We start from the raw sequence: 20,799 nt of genomic DNA, 5'->3' as shown, positions 1-20,799 counted from the left end.
CTTGAAAATCAAATAGTGGATCAAAAGAGAGTTTGATTTCATGAAGAGTAATTTAGTTAAACAAAATGTGCACAAACAGGTTATGTTTGTATGTTATGTGCAAAGAATTAGGAATTATAATAGTGATTTACTAGGATCTGGATCGTTCCGTGTGTGTCTGTCTGTGTTAGTGTCATATTCACAGTGTTCCAATGTGCTAGAGAATATCTGAGTGTCACAGGAGTGGAGTGGTAGCAGTGATTACACCAATCATGTTGTTGTCGTCATGATATCACTGAAGAGATCCTGACATATCTGAAGGATTTCTCTCAACACTGTAAAAGGTGAAGAGCAGTGTGAACACTGCATATCAAAAAGATGACGAGTAAGAAATTATCCCATGACCTGAACATGAAACTGCAATTAAAGGTCTGGTAAGGTTGTCCTGAACTTACACTGTTTTTCTGATTATTTATGTTAATAATGATATGCTTATATATAAACAAAAAAATATGGGCCTGAATGTTAAATATACTTCCCTCTAACTAACATAATGAAATGGTATATTTCACAAAAATGAATTTAACAACGGTCTTAGAAGTATACTGAACATTTTATTGGGTCACAAAACTACACATTTTATCAAAACATATCATGACATTTAGATAATTCAGTAGAAAAACAAGAAAATCCATAAAGAAGACAGTGTCAGTCTTTAGGCCAGCCTTTAGCCCCTCTATCGATTCTCATTATGTTGATATTAATTGAAGAGTTGATAATGACTGCAATATTATGTATTGATTTGATTGATTCAATAGCATCTCAGATAGATTGTTACAAGATATGAAATGTAAATGCATACAGTTTCATAACCATAAAATATAGATTAGAAAATGTAACATCCAGTCAAATAGAAAATAGCATAATAATATGATCAGTATTTATTTGAAATAGTGTTCTGTTGTTTCTCCTATGTGTCTGAGGTGCTGCCCTCTATGTTGCTGCCCTCTGTCTGTGAGCTGAGGAATTGTGGCATCTTCACATCCAGGCTAGGTTGATGGGCACCACTCTCTCAGCCACCTCCTCAGAAGATGATGGATTCTTTCGAGCCTCGATGTGGAGCTTCCCATCATGATCCAGGGAGCAGGTGACAGTCTCAGGATTCACCCCATCAGGCATATCAAATTCCTGTCTGAACTCCTGGCATCTGGAAGAGTAAGAGCCTTCCCCATCATCCTGCTTCTTCTCTGTCTTCCCACTGACTCTCAGCTTCCTGCCCACCTGCTTGACAGACAGCTCCTCTGGGGAGAAGTCTTTCGTCTCCAGTGCCAGGGCAAAACCCTCTCTCTCTTTCTCCAGTGTGTAGGAGACTGGTTGGATGACCACAGAGGCTGGGACATGGTCCATCTCTCCAAAGACGTGCTGCTGATGTTTCTCCATTAGCTCCAGACTGCTCTTGATCTCCAGCATTTTTCTCTGCAGTAAATACCGCTGGCAGAGAAGAGGTTGGACCTCTGGCCAAAGACTGCGCACAGGCCATTAGACGTCCATCAATGGGCTGAGGGAAGACTGGAATATTCGGGAGCACAGCATCTTCAGTCGATGTTAATGTTGAGTCCCCTTGCCCTGAGATTGTACCGTGTGTTCAGTGTTGGTTTCTGTCAAAGCAGTGGGAGTTTCACAGCTTTTATATTCGTTCTCTTGTAGCTCCAGTGTCTTCAGGAACTTTCCTGTCTTTGCCTAAGTTCTCCACTGGGTGTCACCGTGGGAGTAATTTTCTACATTTGGATGTTCAGTAATAGAATAGGCTGTGCACATAGTTCGTCCTTTATCTGTGATGATATTGGGTATATTTTCTTCCCTATGTGTTTCCCAGCACTCCAGGTCATTAGTACGTCTCCCATAAGTTTTCCTTATACACTCCAAGATTTTAAAAAGCATAGGCTTACGTTCAAATGGGCAGGACCAGAATGGTTGCAGAATGTCCATTTTCCCCATTGTAACTATAGACTATAGTTTTCAAATAGCTTTCATTTTTCATATGTAATTTGCAAGCCTATGAATGGCAAGGCAGAACAACTATATAGGCCGAACCTGACTGACAGTGATTTCAGCTGCTCATTGGAAATTACATTTCCTATTCAAGTCATGCAAGAAAGCTTTTTTTCTGAAACGGATATTGCCTCTTAGATATGCTTCATATTCATGCCCATGTCAATATCAGGACAGGCAGTGACTCAGGCTACTTGAGATTAAGTGAAAAATGTGATCTGCATAGGGACATATCATGCTTAGTCATTGTGCAGTATGTGCAAACTGAAGTTCACAGACTAGAGGAAAATTGTGATAAGATTAATGAATTTTCCTTATCTCATAGGAAAGACGATTTATGCTATTCGGTGGGTTGCGTACGGTGCAAAAGTGTAAAGGTTGATTATATAGTACAGCAGCTATATAGCCTCACCCCGGTTCCCTGCCTTGTCTATTCAAATCGAATTGTATTGGTTAATTGGCTAGTTTATCTGGTTGAAAGAGCAACAATAAACTGTTATAAATAACAAGCTCCTTTATCAGAAATGTGGGATTACAACAGTATAAAAATATTAAAACATACTGTTTTGAAAGCCTGTTCTAAAAATATTTTTAGGGGCGATATTCACTGCTGACAATTGAAACCGGAAATTACAGTTTCCACTTCCAGGAAGTTTAGCCAATATATTTCTTGTTCCCAGTGGGACTGTTGTAAAAATGGCGGCGCCTCGTCGCCCTTCTCAGCAGCAACAACAGAGCATATCCTCGCCATCTCGCAGTACTTATCTTTCCCCCACTCCTCCGGGATCTCCTACAGTTCCCGGTGGTGGAGTCATTTTGGCTCCAGCCGGTGCTGAACTAGACAGCGCCGGTGATCAGGAGTTAACTCCGGCCTCCCCCGATATCCCCGTCCCGGCCCTGAGCAGTAGCACCAGCTCCTCTAACGTTAGTACCACCGGGGGTGGCATCAGCGCTGGCCCCAGTCCTGACTCAGGCAGCACTAGCCCCGCGGGCGGCGACTGCGGGACAAGCGGGGCTTTCAGAGAGTTGTTTGAAGCCTGTCGTACTGGGGATGTATCGCGGGTGAAGAGGCTGGTGGATACGGTTAACGTCAATGCCAAGGACATGGCTGGTCGAAAATCCACTCCTCTGCACTTCGCTGCAGGTAGCGTTAACGACGGCGTATTGGCGACCCGTATTGTCATGTTATGCTCTCTATGACGACCTGGTTTGTTTTGCTAACTAGTAGCTAGCCAACTACTTCGGTAAATAGTTAACTACCTAACTAACAAGTTTTCTTAGGCCAACCTTTTTATAGATATCTTGCCCACTCGGTTTGTAAGCTAGTTAACAAACGTTGGTTACAAACTTGGATAGTTAGTTAGCTAATGTTAGTCTAGCTAGATTGTCGAAAGGACCTAGCCAGCTAGTCAATGACCTACCTTCGGGTAGGGGTACGGGGTGCTATTAGCCAGCAAGTTGTAGTCAGCAAGTTGCAATAAAAAAGTACAGACCCTGCCAAGTAGTCAGGCAGCCTGCGTAATTAATCTAAAAACAATTGTAGATCACTAACTAGCAAGTTGGCTTGGTAAAATATCTATGTATTAAACAAGGAATTTGGCAGGCAAACAAAAAATACAGAAGTAGATGTGACACACAACCATTATGTCTTCTCATAATAAACAAAGGAAATATGTTAAATAATGATAGAAGGTTGTGTTACACTGTATTATTGACACATTCGTGGCAGGACGTCCTATGGATGGTAAACGCACCTTCAAGGCTGCCTCTAGCCTTTTAGGGCTAGAGGCCCCTAAGCAAGATTTAGTTGGGGGGGCTCTCACATATTTTTTCAGTTAAGCAGATTACCTGCAATTGTTTACATCTTAATATGATATCTGTGTGAGAATGTCTAACACAATCAATGTGCCCCCCCTGGAGGGCAGGGCCACTGGGCACGTGCCCTGTGTTCCCAGTCAGTATTCCGCCATGATAGGGTTGCACATTTTGGGGAATTTTCAGAGGTGGAAATGTTCCGTGGGAATATATGCTAATTAATACCATTTAAATGTAGGTGTTTTTTGCATTCGATACATTTACCATATCATATGGAGACAAACATAAACCTTTCACCTTATCATAAGTAGATGTAATTGCGAATTATTATGTCTTTCCAATAGAAATAAAAACAATTTAGTTATGAATTGAATTTTAAGTAAATGAGTTGACTCTTCACATGGGATGATTTCACTTAACAACAAAATAAAGGGAATATTGAATGATCCCCAATGATCCATCGCATCTCCCAAAAACGTTTTCAACATGCATCTGTAAAATGATAGTCGAGAAACTAAAGCTTTGGTTGTCTTCCGCTCAGGCTTCCATGCCTTCTCCCTGGGCCTTCTCCCTGGGCCTCCTCTTTCCAACCCTGTTGAGGATAGCTCATTGTAAGGCTGGCCACCAATTTTTCAACCCTTTTATTGGTCAGCCTATTGCGTGATTTGGTGTGTGTGTGTTCCCAAACAAGGACCAGTTGCACTCTGAGGCGGCTGATGTTGGTGGGATTTGGAGGATGATTGAGACAACGGGAAAGAGCCTCAGGTCCACAAAGTCCCTTCCACCAGGTGGCTGATGCAATATGGCAGTCGTGCTAACATATCTCATCTCCATCTCAAAGCCCTTGCTGGGAAGTGTACTTTGCCAGACTGCCAAGAACCTTACCCTCATCCAGACCAAGGTGGCGAGACACGGGAGTGATGACACCATAGGCCCTGTTGATCTCTGCACCAGACAGGATGCTCTTGCCAGCAGACTTCCAACATGTACACTGCGGCGTGTATGGGCTTCAGGCAGAAGTCTTCACGCTTCTTGACGTATTTCAGAACTGCAGTTTCCTCTGCTTGGAGCAACAGTGAAGTGGGCAGGGCAGTACGGATTTTCTCTCTTACATCTGCAAGCAGAGTCTGAACATCAGACAGGATGGCATTGACTCCCTCAATCCGTGCAATGGCTACTGCTATAGGTTTCAGGAGTTTCAGGCTGCTTACCACTCTCTCTCAAAATACATCATCCAGGAGGATCCTCTTGATGGGGCAGTCCATATCAGCAGACTTTGATATGGCCATTTCTTGGAGAGACTCTTTCCCTTTCAGGAGACTGTCAAACGTGATGATAACACCACCCCAGTGGGTGTTGCTGGGCAGCTATAATGTGGTGCTCTTATTCTTCTCACGTTGCTTGGTGAGGTAGATTGCTGCTATAACTTGATGACCCTTCACATACCTAACCATTTCTTTGGCTGTCTTGTAGAGTGTATCCATTGTTCATCAGTGCCATGATGTCCTAGAGGAGCAGATTCAATGCATGAGCAGCACAGCCAATGGTTGTGATGTAAGATTAGGACTCCACTTTAGACCAAGCAGCCTTCATGTTGACAGCATTGTCTGTCACCAGTGCAAATACCTTCTGTGGTCCAAGGTCATTGATGACTGCCTTCAGCTCATCTGCAATGTAGAGACCGGTGTGTCTGTTGTCCCTTGTCTGTGATCTTGTAGAATACTGCTTGAGGGGAGATGTAATTAATTATTCCTTACCCATGAATATTTGACCACCCATCAGAGATAATTGCAATACAGTCTGCTTTCTCTATGATTTGCTTGACCTTTACTTGATATCTGCATCCAGCAAATTAGTAGATAAAGCATGTCTGGTTGGAGGGGTGTATGCTGGGCGAAGACAATTCAGAAATCTCTTCCAATACACATTGCCTGTGAGCACCAGTTGCATACACAGCTCGAGCAAGACATTCATCAGTATTTCTGACTACGTTGAGTCAACAAAAACGTCTGATTCCAGGAGGGCCATGAGCTGTTGCTATCAATAAGGTGTCTGATTCATCATTTTCACCTTGAATAGAAGTAGAGGGACTTTTGTCAGAGGTTGCTTGTTGTGAATGCTGAGGGAACTTTATGCACTTGGCCAGATGATTTTGCTTCTTTGTTGTATTCTTTACATATGATTTGGCATAGTATTTGCAAATGTACACATTTTCCTTCTACATTCGCTGCAGTGAAATGTCTCCACACATCAGATAGTGCCCGTGGCATTTTCCTGTAAGGATTAGAAAAACAAATTAGTTAAAAAACAAATACAATTCCATGTTCAGATAAATAGTTAAGCAGTTCGATTAAACAACTCCTTTGTAAAATACACATTTTAAATTTGAATATGTATGGAAACAGGTGAATTAACACACCTCAGTTAGCAGGCTCAAGCAAGCTAAAACTCACATGATAGCAAAAACTAACTAGCAGAAATTGTTAACAATCTATGTCAAATAAAATATATTCACCCCACCCAGTGTTGTTATCAAAATTTACCGGAAATCATGTAGTCCTTGGCTCAGACAGTGTAGTAGTGTGGGCTCAATAGCATCTCATTAGTGCCCAATATCTTGATTATCAGCTGTACATGTGATAGAAGAATGCACTGTGCCTGCAGAGGGTTGCAATTCCATTGAGTTGGAGATAGTTTAACCACAATTACGCCACAAGACCTAGAATTGGCTTGTGTACCCCACAAAAAAGGTTCACTGTTAATAGCTAACTTTTTTGAAGAATTTAAGCAAAATTCTCCAAATTCCAGGGCTTAACTTCCCTTGAAAAATTTATGGAAATTTCCCGAAGGTTTCTGCCCCTTTGTAACCCTAGCCATGATTATTACAAGTTTGATGGCTAGACCACCAATCTAATCTAAACATGTTTAGATGGCATGGCTAATTGAGTTTGCTTGACATAACAAGAGAAACTGCTGATGGACAACCAAATTTAGAAATACACTTGTGTATTCTGCTAGTGTTAATCACAATAGTAAGTTGAGACTATGACTGAGTTCCTAAAATATATATATATATCTCACAGTTCCTTTGAAAAGTATTCAGACCCCTTGACTTTTTCCACATCTTATTCTAAAATTGATCAATCTATACACTACCCCATAATGATAAAGCAAGAACAGGTTTTTAGATATTTTTGCTAATGTATAAATAAACGGAGATATAACATTTACGTAAGTATTCAGACCCTTTACACAGTGCTTTGTTGAAGCACCTTGGGCAGCAATTACAGCATCGTGTCTTCTTGGGTATGACGCTAGAAGCTTGGCACACCTGTTTTTGGGGAGTGCAGATTCTGTGCAGATCCTCTCAAGCTCAGGTTGGATGGGGAGCGTCACTGCATAGCTATTTTCAGGAAGCTGTTCGATCGTGGTTCAAGTCTGGGCTCTCAAGGACATTAAGAGACTTGTCCCGAAGCCATTCCTGCATTGTCTTGGCTGTGTGCTTAGGGTTGTTGTCCTGTTGGAAGGTGAACCTTTGCCCCAGTCTGAGGTCCTGAGTGCTCTGGAGCAGGTTTTCATCAAGGATCTCTCTGTACTTTGCTCTGTTCATCTCTGCCTCGATCCTGACTGGTCTCACAGTCCCTGCCGCTGAAAAAAATCCCCTCAGCATGATGCTGCCACCACCAGGCTTCACCGTAGGGATGGTGCCAGGTTTCCTCCAGATGTGAAGCTTGACATTTAGGCCAAAGAGTTCCATTTTATTATCATACCTGAGAATTTTGTTTCTCATGGTCTGAGAGTCTTTAGGTGCCTCTTGGAAAATCCAAGCAGGCTGTCATGTGCCTTTTACTGAGGAGTGGCTTCCGTCTGGCCACTCTACCATAAAGGTCAGATAGGTGGAGAGCTGCAGACCACACAGAGGAGCTCGGTCAGAGTGACCATCGGGTTCTTGGTCACCTCCCTGACCAAGGCCCTTCTCCCCACGATTTTTCAGTTTGGCCGGGTTGCCAGCTCTGGAAGAGTTTTGGTGGTTCCCAACTAATTCCATTTAAGAATGATGGAGGCCACTGTGTTCTTGGGGACCTTCAATGCTGCAGACATTTTTTGGTACACTTCCCCAGATCTGTGCCTCGACACAATCCTGTCTCGGAGCTCTACGTATGATTTCTTCAACCTTATGGCTTGGTTTTTGCTCTAGCATGCACTGTCAACTGTGGGACCTTATATAGACAGGTGTGTGCCTTTCCAAATCATGTCCAGTCAATTGAATTTACCACAGGTCTGGAAGCTAATGAAGTTGTGGAAACATCTCAAAGATGATCATTGGAAACTGGATGAACCTGAGCTCAATTTCGAGTCTCATAGCAAAGGGTCTGAATACAAAAGTTTGGACACACCTACTCATTTACTGCTTTCTACGTTGTAGAATTATAGCGAAGACATCAAAACTATGAAATAACATGTGTGGAGTCATGTAGTATTACATGTCTTCACTATTTTTCTACAATGTAGGAAATAGAAAAAATAAAGAAAACCCTTGAATGAGTAGGTGTTTCCAAACTTTTGACTGGTACTGTATATGTATAAAATAATTCCTATGTTTTGGTCAGGGGGCCACCTAAGTGAGCGTTTATGCATGGAACTGGCCCAGCACACCTGATAATCTTTCCACCGTTTCCTTTACTTTGTAGGATTTGGGAGGAAGGATGTTGTAGAGCACCTCCTTGAGACAGGCGCCAATGTTCACGCCCGTGATGATGGAGGTTTGATCCCTCTGCATAATGCCTGCTCCTTTGGCCACGCTGAGGTGGTCAGCCTGCTCCTCTGTCAGGGTGCCGACCCAAACGCCCGGGACAGCTGGAACTACACACCACTCCACGAGGCTGCCATCAAGGGCAAATTAGACGTGTGCATCGGTAAGAACCGTTTTATAAGCCAACATATATGCTTGCTTTGCATCTTGTGCTAACTTTACTAACTTTTTTCAGTTTTGCGTAAGATAATATAGGCCTAGCATGTCTTTGAATGCAAATATAAGGTTACTCTGTCATGGATGGCTCAATTACTAGCCTAATGCTTTAGAAGTACATATGATATAATGAGAATGCTATGGTCTGCTCTGCTGCTGAGTATTGCATCAAGACTTTCAACCAGGTTGTTTTACACTGAGACCAAAATGTCACCACCTAGTGATTTCATCAAAGAGTCACAACCCCAAATTACATAATAGTATTCCCTGACCAGACCATAACGGTCTGGTCCTGACAGTGTCCCTGTCTGCAGGGAGAGAAACCACCTACCAGAACAGTTTCTCTGGGCAGAAATGATAGCCTCTTTGTAACTTACTTAGGCCTATGTAATGACAAGATACTTTATCTCCCATCGCTGTAATGAAATAGTCCTTGCATTTTAGCATCCATTTCTTTTAATTGTGTTCTATATTTGTTGGCTCTTGTGTTTGCAGCTGGTTTCTAATTGCTGTCTTTCTACTGTGAAATGAGCAGTGTGGCACAGGGAAGCATACATTATTCTCTCTGGTGGATAGTAATGGGGGGGTGGAACCGATAGTTGCATATCGCAATATTATCTTTGTTTTATACTATATCGATATTTGACTCCCAAGTATCTATTTGTAAAACAAATTACGGTAGAGAAGCCTAGTCGGCTGTACCTCTGCCATAACTCAGGAATTTATCATCCTATAGCTTGTTCTCAATCTTTTTAAATAGAGAGCCAACATGTTTTCAGCATTTTTATATAGTGAGCAATTTGTTTGGAACATCAAATCGCAATAAACTCGTAGCATTGAGTTGCAATACATATAGCAGGGATCATCAACTAGATTCAGCCGCGGGCCATTTTCTTTTCTTGAGCGGATGATCAGGGGTTCGGAACATAATTACGAATAATTTTTGTAAACTACAAATTCAACGCAAGAATCCCAAGCAGATATAATATTTGACTAAAACATAATAATTTCAAAACTTGCTTACATTTGTATACTATCACATATATATCTCTCTTATGCGTGGGAGTACTTTGGAACAGATTTCCAAAATTAAAATCACTTAGAGCTGATGTTTTTTTGCTGGTGTTTTTACAGTCTTTTATATCCAACAATAATAATTTATTATTATTATCTTTTTGCACAGAAAACGTGGGGGGCCAACTAAAATATGCCCGTTGGAGATCCCTGACATATATAGAATCGAGAGAATCGCAGTACATATTGTATAAGCACCAAATTATCATGAGGGTTACTTGGCAATTCCCAGACCCACTGGTGGGTAATGAGCTGTATTATGTTGATGTGCAGTACTCCGATCCAGACTTTCTCTGGATCTGCTTTCTTCCCAGACAATTATTATTGAGGAGAATATTTGAAAGCACTAGGGATGTGCATCTTACCCTTTCAAGATACGATACGATTCGATGCCCTTACATTAGTTGCATAAACACATTCATTTTCCAGTTTCCAAATAAAAAAATTGCTGCTGATGGATTTCATGAGCTGGGCCTCTATGAGCTGGAACTGACTGTGTGTGAGTAAAATATGTATGTCTATGGTGTATGTATTATCTAGGCACCTGAGCTTAGCCATAAGGGAGACTAGGCATTTACCATCCCATTACCACTATCAGATTAGGAGGGGGGCAATGTAGACTGTTTTTTTTGTCCCCACACTTTGGTTCTAAAATCACCATCACCCACTAATTATCTTGTCATTTTTGCAGATGAAGTGTTTGAGCTAGTAATGTATAAATATTTATAATTTACAAATGAGCTATGACATAGCCAATGAATATATAGCACAACTTTGGATTTCACCCCCATCTCAAAATCCAATTGTTTTGACCTTCTGGAAGTTGTTTTGGAGTGAGCTTCTTTTCTCCTCCAGCTTTGGCGCCTCGCAAAAGTGGATTGCTGTCCTTGTTATGAAATGAGGAACTTTATCCTGTGTATGTAAAAATGTTGCTGATGGTGAACCTGAACAATCAAAACGATATCTATTGTAAGCCTCGTTCAGATGAGTTGTCTCTGGTAACAAGCTTACTTTTATCCCAGTAAAAGACTATTTTAAACAGCGAATAGATAACAATAATAACCCTGCCAAATTACAGTACATTTAGAAAGTATTCTGGCACCTTCCCTTTTCCACATTTTGTTATGTAACTACACAACCATCTCTGCAGCACTCCACCTATCTGACCTTTATGGTAGAGTGGCCGGACAGAAGCCACTCCTCAGTAAAAGGCATATGACAGTCTGCTTGGAGTTTACCAAAAGGCACCTTAAGGACTCTGACATTGAGAAAAAAGATTCTCTGGTCTGATGAAACCAAGATTGAACTCTTTGGCCTAAATGCCAAGCTTCACATCTGGAAGAAACCTGGTACCATTCCTACGATGAAGCATGGTTGTGGCAGCATCATGCTGTGGGGATGTTTTTCAGCAGCAGGGACTGGGAGACTAGTCAGGATCGAAGGAAAGATGAATGGAGCAAAGTACAGAAAGATCCTTGATGAAAGGATCAGGACCGCACTCTCGAACAAGACCATGACCCTAAGCACACAGCAAAGACAATGCAGGAGTGGCTTCGGGAAAAGTCTCTGAATGTCCTTGAGTGGACCAGCCAGAGCCCAGACTTCAACCAGATCGAAAATCTGTGAGAGACAGACCTGAAAATAGCTGTGCAGCAGCGCTGCCATCCAACCTGACAGAGCTTGAGAGGATCTGCAGAGAAGAATGGGAGAATCTCCCCAAATACAGGTGTACCAAGCTTGTAGCATCATATCCAAGAAGACTCGAGGCTGTAATTGCTGCCAAAGGTGCTTCAACAAAGTACTGAGTAAAGGGTCTGAATACTTATGTAAATGTAATAGTTCAGTTTATTTTGAATACATTTGCTAAAATGTCTAAAAACCTATTTTTGCTTTGTCGTTATGGGGTATTGTGTATAGCTTGATGAGGGGGAAAAAACAATTGAATCCCTTTAAGAATAAGGCTGTAATGTAACAACATTTGGAAAATATCAAGGGGTCTGAATATTTTCCGAATGCACTGTACATACAGTACCAGTCAAAAGTTTGGAAGCACCTACTCATTCAAGAGTTTTTATATTTTTAAACTATTTTCTACATTGTAGAATAATTATGAAGATACCAAAACTATGACATAACACATATGGAATCATGTAGTAACCAAAACAGTGTTAAACAAATCAAAATGTATTTGAGGTTCTTCAAAGTAGCCACCCTTTGCCTTGATGACAGCTTTGCACACTCTTGGCCTTCTCTCAACCAGCTTCATTAGCTAGTCACCTGTAATGCTTTTCGAACAGTCTTGAAGTTCCCACATATGCTGAGAACTTGTTTGCTGTTGTTCCTTCACTCTGCGGTGCAACTCATCCCAAACCATCTCAATTGGGTTGAGGACGGGTGATTGTGTTTGGTTATTGTCCTGTTGAAAAACAAGTGATAGTCCCACTAAGCGCAAACCAGATGGGATGGTGTATCGCTGCAGAGTGCTGTGGTAGCCAAGCTGGTTAAGTGTCCCTTGCATTCTAAATAAATCACTGACAGTGTCACCAGCAAAGCACCATCACACCACCACCTCCATGCTTCACGGTGGGAACCACACATGCGGAGATCTTCCGTTAACCTACTCTATGTGCTCTGGCCCCCCAATGGTGGAACAAACTCCCTCACGACGCCAGGACAGCGGAGTCAATCACCACCTTCCGGAGACACCTGAAACCCCACCTCTTTAAGGAATACCTAGGATAGGATAAGTAATCCCTCTCACCCCCCCTTCCCCCCTTTAAGATTTAGATGCACTACTGTAAAGTGACTGTTCCACTGGATGTCATAAGGTGAATGCACCAATTTGTAAGTCGCTCTGGATAAGAGCGTCTGCTAAATGACTTAAATGTAAATGTAATTAAGACACGGCGGTTAGAACCAAAAATCTCAAATTTGGACTCATCAGACCAAAGGACAGGTTTCCACCAGTCTAATGTCCATTGCTCGTGTTTCTTGGCCCAAGCACGTCTCTTCTTCTTATTGGTGTCCTTTAGTAGTGGTTTCTTTGCGGCAATTAGACCATGAAGGCCTGACTCATGCAGTCTCCTCTGAACAGTTGACATGTCTGTTACTTGAACTCTGTGAAGCATTTATTTGGGCTGCAATCTGAGGTGCAGTTAATTGTCGATTTCTGAGGCTGGTAACTCTAATGAACTTATCCTCTGCAGCAGAGGTAACTCTGGGTCTTCCTTTCCTGTGGCAGTCCTCAAGAGAGCCAGTTTCATCATAGCGCTTGATGGTTTTAGCGACTGCACTAGAAGAAACGTTCAAACATGTTCTGGATTGACTGAAGTAACGATGGACTGTCTTTTCTCTTTGCTTTTTTGCAATAATATGGACTTAGCCCTATTTGGTAAAAAAACATCTTCTGTCTTCCAGCCCTACCTTGTCACAACACAACTAATTGGCTGAAACACATGAAGAAGGAAAGTATTTCCACAAATTCACTTTTAACAAGGCACACCTGTTAATTGAAATGCATTCCAGGTGACTACCTCATGAAGCTGGTTGAGACAATGCCAAGAGTGTGCAAAGCTGTTATCAATGAAAAGGGTGACTATTTGAAGAATCTGAAATGTATTTCCATTTTTAACACTTTTTTTTTGGTTAATACATGATTCCATGTGTTATTTCATAGTTGTGATGTCATCACTATTTTACAATGTAGAAAATAGTACAAAGAAAAACCCTTGAATGAGTAGGTGTGTTCGAACTGTTGACTGGTATTCCCCGCCCCCCATCCAAACCAATCAACACCACAACCCACACGATGCGCCAACAACCTTCATAAAGAACAAAAGAGGGAAAAAGGCAACAAAGGAAAACAACAATGAAAATCCAGATGGTGTTTGAGCTGCTGTTCGTCAAGGTTTGGCATGTAATGAATCACTCATGTTCTTCCCCGTGCTTTTGCATGTCTCTGATGTGGTTTATATAGTTGTGTGTGTTGTTTCCTTCAGATCTCAAACATAAATATGGTCCATATCCATCAAGCGACTACCAGAATATCAGCAGTGCTAGTGAATGAATATAAAAGCATTCCCTCTGCTCATCTCACTCCAGCTTGTAATTATCATACACATATCTCACTCAGAGACCAGTAACATTGAACAGGCTTCCATTCACTAGCTAACAGTGTTGCCTCCTTTTGAACTGTAGGTGTTTTTGTACAGGCTACTTTGTTAGTCCTCCTGCTCCATCTGCTGTCTGCTGGCTGCAGTCATTAGACCCCCTCCAACCTCTGCATGTTGTCAGCTAGCTCTGTCTGTCCAATGTGGCTGGTGTTTGTACAGTGCCTTCGGAAAGTATTCAGACCCCTTGACCTTTTCCACATGTTGTTACGTTACAGCCTCATTATAAAATTGATAAAATATTTCCCCCCCAATCTATGCGCAATACCACATAATGACAAAGCAAAACATTTTTTCACATTTTTGCAAATGTATTAAAAATAAACTGAAATATTACATTTACTTAACTATTCAGACCCTTTACTCAGTACTTTGTTGAAGCACCTTTGGCAGTGATTACAGCCTTGATTATTATTGTGTATGACACTACAAGCTTGGCACACCTGTATTTGGTTAGTTTTTCCCATTTCTCTCTACAGATCCTATCAAGCTCTGTCAGGTTGGATGGGGAACATTGCTACAAAGCAATTTTCCAGTCTCTCCAGAGATGTTAGATCGGGTTCAAGTCTGATCTCTGTTTGGGCGACTCAAGGACATTCAGAGACTTGTCCCGAAGCCACACTCCTGCGTTGTCTTGGCTGTATGCTTATGGTCGTTGTCCTGTTGGAAGGTAAACCTTCGTCCTAGTCTGAGGTCCTGAGCGCTCTGGAGCATGTTATCAAGGATCTTTTTGTACTTTGCTCCGTTTATCTTTGCCTCGATCCTGACTAGTCTACCAGTCCCTGCTGCTGAAAAACATCCCCACAGCATGATGCTGCCACCACCGCGCTTCACTGTAGGGATGGTGCCAGGTTTCCTCCAGACATGACGCTTGGAATTAAGGCCAAAGAGTTCAACACTCTGCTACAACTCAACTCCCCGTGGTGTGAAAGAGGTATGGGACTGTAGATGCGAGTAAGGATGACAAAAGGCTGAGAAATTACTGTTTATAAGGAATTTATTCCGTCACACGGTAATATGGGGGAAAGGGGCTGGACGGAAGCAAAGAAAGTAAATCTCAAAGCCCCCTCTGCTACCTTACCTGCCTACCCACTACTTATCAAACTTATCACCTACCACCTGGTGCACTAACTAAAATAAAGGGTCTTACCTAGTGTGCCTAGACCAGTGGTTCTTAACCTTGTTGGAGGTACTGAACCCCACCAGTTTCTTATGTGCATTCACCGAACCCTTCTTAATTGGAAAAATAAAATTATTTTTTTCAAATTCAAAACATAGTTTACTGGTGCACAAAATTAACCGTACATCAACATCACTGTGTTCAAAGAACAAAATCATCAAAACATGATTTTCACACAAAAACAAAAACATAATAATGAATATTTGCTGCAAATCAGTGTAACTGCTGTTGCCTTTCAGAGACCAGTTCAGAAATGCGCGGCTTCACCTTGGCAAGTGCAACTCTCATGTCATTTTCGCAACAAAGTCTCTTCCTTTTCTTAGTTTTTATGTCCAGCATCCTCAAAGGATTGCTCGCAAAAATATGTTGTAACAAACAGTATGAAAATCTCCAGAGCTTTCTTAGCAATAACAGGGTACGTTACCATTTGTTGACACCAACACGTTGAAAGCGTTGTTGTTCTGAAGAGTTGCTGTTGAACCTGGCTCTGCTGAATTTCAATGATTTCATCGAGGCATTCATCATTGACATCTGTTGTCTCAACACTAAATGTGAACGGCTGTATCACCCATGCTGGATATGACTCTCTTGTAGGGAAGTATCTGTCGAGAGACTTTGCAAGCTCATCTAAGTGCGTGGCAATTGCTTGCTTCAGTTCCGTGGGTACAGAAATGTCTCCGATTCCAGATATATCTTCGATCTTACTTACACAGTCGTCCAGCAGGAGAAAGTTTGCGAAGTTATCGTTCTCTGTTCGTCGTTTCCATAACGGTAGCTTTTTAAAAAAAGCCTTCAGGTTTTCCTCCGCTTCGATGATGTTGACTCCACCGCCCTGCATCCTTTGATTGAGATGATTGAGAGCTGCGAAGATATCAGCCATGTATGCTAAAATGAGAATGAACTCAGAATGACAATGACAATGTTGGTGCTCTTGCAAAAACAGGGCTAATTCCACACGCACGGCAAAATCACGATTCAGCACCTGTCCCCGGGATAACCACCAAACGTTAGAATGGTACAGAAGTACCTCGAATTCAGAGCCCATTTCTTTACACAGCGCACTGAAGATGCGGTGCCTCAGAGCATTAGTTTGCACATAGTTCACACATTCCACTACACTTTTTAATACTTCTGCCAGTTTTGGAGGCAAGGTTTTTGTTGCCAATGCATGCCTGTGCAGAATACAATGCGTAACAATGATGTGTGGTTCATCGGCTTTCACTAGCGCACCAAAACCAGACTTTCTTCCCAGCATGACTGGAGCTCCATCCGAACAAACTGCAGAAACCATATCCCACGAAAGATTGTTGTCTTTGAAGAAGTCATCCACAAGTTTCTTCACATTGGCTGCCTTAGTTGTTGTTGTAAGAGGCTTACAAAATAAAAACATATTCCTTTATCACGTCGTCTTTCACATAGCCCACGAATACAGCAAGCTGACTTAGATTGGAAACGTCTGTGGTCTCAACGAGTTTTGCCGGGCTTGAATTTTGCCAGGCTTGAAATCAGATCTGCAACTACTTGAGCCAAGATGTCTTTGCTCATGTCTTCTATTCTGTCGCTGATGGTGTCATTTGAAAGAGGAATTTGTGATTACTTAACTTCAGCCTCTTTTCCCAGCATGATATTCGCCATCTTCAACACAGCTCGTTTTATGAGTGTTTCACCAATGGTGTGTTGTTTGCCCTGCTTTGCCATCAGGTAAGCAACTTCCTACGATGCTGTGAGGATCGGTTTGTTGATGGGTACAAAGCCGAGAACAGGCAGAGTAGCTTTTTCATCGAATCTGGTTCTCTTCACCTTGAATTTCGCGAGCGTTGTGTTCTTGTATTTTCCATCTCCATGCAGCTTAAGGAAGTGTTCTTAGTTTTGCCGGTGCTAGACTAGAATTGCTCAACTTGGCATTGCAAATCATGCAGTTTGGACGCTGACTCCCATCACGTTCCATTATACATGAATCCATATTGTACATATTCGTCCGACTACTTTCTTTTTTTGCTCGACATAGTAAGTGAAGGGATTAAAATATTAAGAAAGAAATCACAAGACGTCCGAAGACAGTCACAAGTCAACTACTGAGTGCACCAAATTCCCTGCAGCACAGATAGGCAAAGCGATGTAGCGTGATCACCTGCAGCCAATGATGGCCAAGCGGGGCGTGTCATTGCAAATCATATGAGTCGGATGTGTGTCTTGACCTCCGCCGAACCCCTGAGACTGACTCACTGAACCCCTGGGGTTCGATCGAACCCAGGTTAAGAACCACTGGCCTAGACAGTGAATATACTTCAGGTATATGTATGTCCGCGGGCCTCTTACCTAAGCACTCCCTAGGTGCCTTCCCCCTTGGGAACAAATGAAACAGAATTATCCAAAGGCAATTAAACAATTTCAAGAATCAAAAACACAGTTCTATTAGCACATCTTAGCACATATTTCAAATCAGTGGCTACAAAAATACTTAACAAAACCTGTCTCTGAGCCACAACCAAGACAGGACATCAAATCAGCTCTCTCTCAGCAATAACCACAGAACATAACCATCTCTGTTAGCAAAAACCAACATAATGACACTCAGCCATTAGCCTCCTCTCAGCAATGATCTCTTTTTTTCTGAGCAAGGGTGATTGACCGTCATCTTGAACTTCTTCCATTTTCTAATAATTGCACCAACAGTTGTTGCCTTCTCACCAAGCTGCTTGCCTATTGTCCTGTGGCCCATCCCAGCCTTGTGCAGGTCTACAATTTTATCCCTAATGTCGTTACACTGCTCTCTGGTCTTGGCCATTGTGGAGAGGTTGGAGTCTGTTTGATTGAGTGTGTGTGGACAGGTGTCTTTTATACAGGTAATGCGTTCAAGCAGGTGCAGTTTAACACAGGTAATGAGTGGAGAACAGGAGGGCTTCTTAAAGAAAAACTAACAGGTCTGTGAGAGCCGGAATTCTTACTGGTTGGTAGGTGATCAAATACTTGTCATGCAATAAAATGCAAATTAATTACTTACAAATCATACAATGTGATTTTCTGGATTTTTGTTTTAGATTCCGTCTCTCACAGTTGAAGTGTATCTATGATAAAAATTACAGACCTCTACATGCTTTGTAAGTAGGAAAACCTGCAAAATCGGTATCTGCTATTTTTGGTCCTCCAATAATTGGTATCGGTATCGCCGTTGAAAAATCATAATTGGTCGACCTCTACTCCTTATGTTCCGGACTTTGGCATTGCTCGTTCTGATATTTCTTTAAAAAATGTATTTATTTATTTGGGACTATGTGCGTATTGACTTCTAGGTATTATTACTGCACTGTTGGAGCTAGAAACACCTGCAATAACATCTGCAAATCTGTGTACAGGACCAATAAACGTTGATTCGATCTCTGCTCTGCCTCCAGCGAACACAGCAGTGTCTGAGGGCTTCCCTGCATATTAATCTCTGTTACAGGACTGAGACTGCTGCTATGGCCCAGCATATATCTATTTTACAGAGGGCTCCTTTCATTGGATTTTAATTTGCTCTCTCTTCCTCAAAGGCTTTCTCTTTCTCAGTGTCTCCCCCCTCCTTTAGTTACCAGTCTAATAGGACAGGAGAGGATGTGGAGGAGAATGTGATTTGGTGCAGAGCTAAATCACATTTGTGTTGAGGAATGAGTGAGTAACGTCACCGATGTGGAAGGAGAGGGAGGCAGACCGACATGGGCCGCCATTTATCGAAGTGATCATCTGAGTGCCGATGTTTGAGAAAAGCTACTGCCACTCTGCTCGCTTCAGTTAATAAGTATGATGACAAATGGCTCTGAAAGCTAGCACCCACACACTGTTAGGCTGTGTAGAATTATTATTTTATTTATTTGAGGATTGAGTAGGAGTTGTTTTCAACCTAACCTTTTATGTTTTTCTCTCCCTGCCTCTCTCCTGCTCTCTGCCTCTCTCCTGCTCTCTGCCTCTATTTTTCAGTTTTTGATTTGTTAAAAAAGTTTGAAATATCCAATAAATGCTGTTCCAATTCATGATTGTGTCCCACTTGTTGTTGATTCTTCACAAAAAAATAGTTTTAGATCTTTGTTTGAAGCCTGAAATGTGGCAAAAGGTCGCAAAGTTCAAGGGGGCCGTATACTTTCGTAAGGCACTGTAAATTGTTAAAAGAAAAGTGTGATAAATAAAAACTTATACCAATTTAATTTAAGGACCAAAAACTTGACAGCTGTGCCATACAAATTGCAAAATAGTTGGGAAGAGAGTTGAGATGTACCCATTCCATGGCACATGGTTTATGAATTGATACGCAAAACAACTCCAGATTCAAAACATTTTTTTCCAATTTAAATGACTATACAAAATTATTGCATCCAATAGAATATTATATATATGGGGAATACAATCTTCCCAGCTCTGCAGATTTTGCTGTGAGGAGGCAAAGTCATTCGATAATTTATTTTGGTACTGTCCATATATAGCTTGTTCAGGAATCGCTGAAGAGTTGCAACATTTGCGTAGAACTAACGTTGCAGATAGCAATACTGGGTGATTTGAAAAGCCATAGTCAATCAATCAGTAATATAATAATTATTTTAGCAACATTTTTAATTGACCTTTTGTAGAAGCTATAAGACTAGAAAGATTCAGTACTTTTGTCAAGCATCATATGGCAAATCCAAATCCAGAATGGATGGTGTTGAGAGATCCATGGGAGGAGTTGAAGGGTGGGACTAATAACAAGATAAGCCATGTAAAACCTACAGGGTCTGTAAAATGTATATAGGTTCAGAAAGTTTGAAATAACACCGTTACAAATAGAAATAAAAATGGATGGACATCAGAAATAGAGGAAGGACTAGAGGAAGGACTAAAATAGATTGTGTCTGCATAATGAAGGTATATTTAAAAAAAAGTATATCTACAGTTGAAGTTAGAAGTTTATATACACCATAGCCAAATACAGTTAAACTCAGTTTTTCACAATTCCTGACATTTAATCCTAGTAGAAATTCCCTGTTTTAGTTAGGAGCACCACTTTATTTTAATAATGTGAAATGTCAGAATAATAGTAGAGAATGAATTATTTCAGCTTTTTATTTCTTTCATCATATTCCAAGTGGGTCAGACTTTACATACACTCAATTAGTATTTGGTAGCATTGCCTTTACATTGTTTAACTTGAGTCAAACATTTTGGGTAGACTTCCACAAGCTTCCCACAATAAGTTGGGTGTATTTTGAGGTCAGGGCTTTGTGACGGCCACTCCAATATCTTGACTTTGTTGTCCTTAAGCCATTTTTCCACAACTTTGGAAGTATGCTTGGAGTCATTGTCCATTTGGAAGACCCATTTGCGACCAAGCTTTAACTTCCTGACTGATGTCTTGAGATGTTGGTTCAATATATTCACATTTTTCCATCTTCATGATGCCATCTATTTTGTGAAGTGCACCAGTCCTTCCTGCAGCAAAGCACCCCCACAACATGATGCTGCCACCCCCGTGCGTCACAGTTGGGATGGTGTTCTTCAGCTTGCAAGCCCCCCCCTTTTTTCTCCAAACATAACAATGGTCATTATGGCCA

General features: G+C 41.6%; 2 protein-coding genes across 4 annotated transcripts in view; one reads left to right on the top strand and one right to left on the bottom strand.

The window, feature by feature from the left end:
* The first annotated feature begins 4 nt into the window (after nt 1–4).
* Nucleotides 5–20,799, top strand: part of tnksa (tankyrase, TRF1-interacting ankyrin-related ADP-ribose polymerase a) — a 175,574-nt gene continuing 154,779 nt past the window's right edge. The window contains exons 1-3 of one of the 3 annotated variants that reach the window (XM_046304579.1): nt 5–1,126; nt 1,249–3,175; nt 8,538–8,762. In XM_046304579.1, the coding sequence (XP_046160535.1) occupies nt 2,728–3,175; nt 8,538–8,762 (673 nt within the window). In that variant the 5' untranslated portion in view covers nt 5–1,126; nt 1,249–2,727. Of the gene's footprint in view, nt 3,176–8,537; nt 8,763–20,799 lie in introns of all 3 variants that reach the window. The other 2 variants (XM_046304580.1, XM_046304581.1) reach the window with 2 other exon arrangements.
* Nucleotides 418–3,466, bottom strand: LOC123999136 (heat shock protein 30-like). The gene has a single exon (XM_046304583.1). The coding sequence runs from the start codon at nt 1,447–1,449 to the stop codon at nt 1,018–1,020; it is 432 nt and encodes a 143-aa protein (XP_046160539.1). The 5' UTR covers nt 1,450–3,466; the 3' UTR covers nt 418–1,017.

Source organism: Oncorhynchus gorbuscha, linkage group LG16, assembly GCF_021184085.1.
Source record: "Oncorhynchus gorbuscha isolate QuinsamMale2020 ecotype Even-year linkage group LG16, OgorEven_v1.0, whole genome shotgun sequence".
Classification (NCBI taxonomy): domain Eukaryota; kingdom Metazoa; phylum Chordata; class Actinopteri; order Salmoniformes; family Salmonidae; genus Oncorhynchus; species Oncorhynchus gorbuscha.
This window is presented reverse-complemented; position numbering and strand designations above follow the sequence as displayed.

What these genes read in the sequence shown, in the direction of transcription:
- LOC123999136 (XM_046304583.1), bottom strand. Translation starts at nt 1,449, where the DNA reads ATGCTGGAGATCAAGAGCAGTCTGGAGCTAATGGAGAAACATCAGCAG.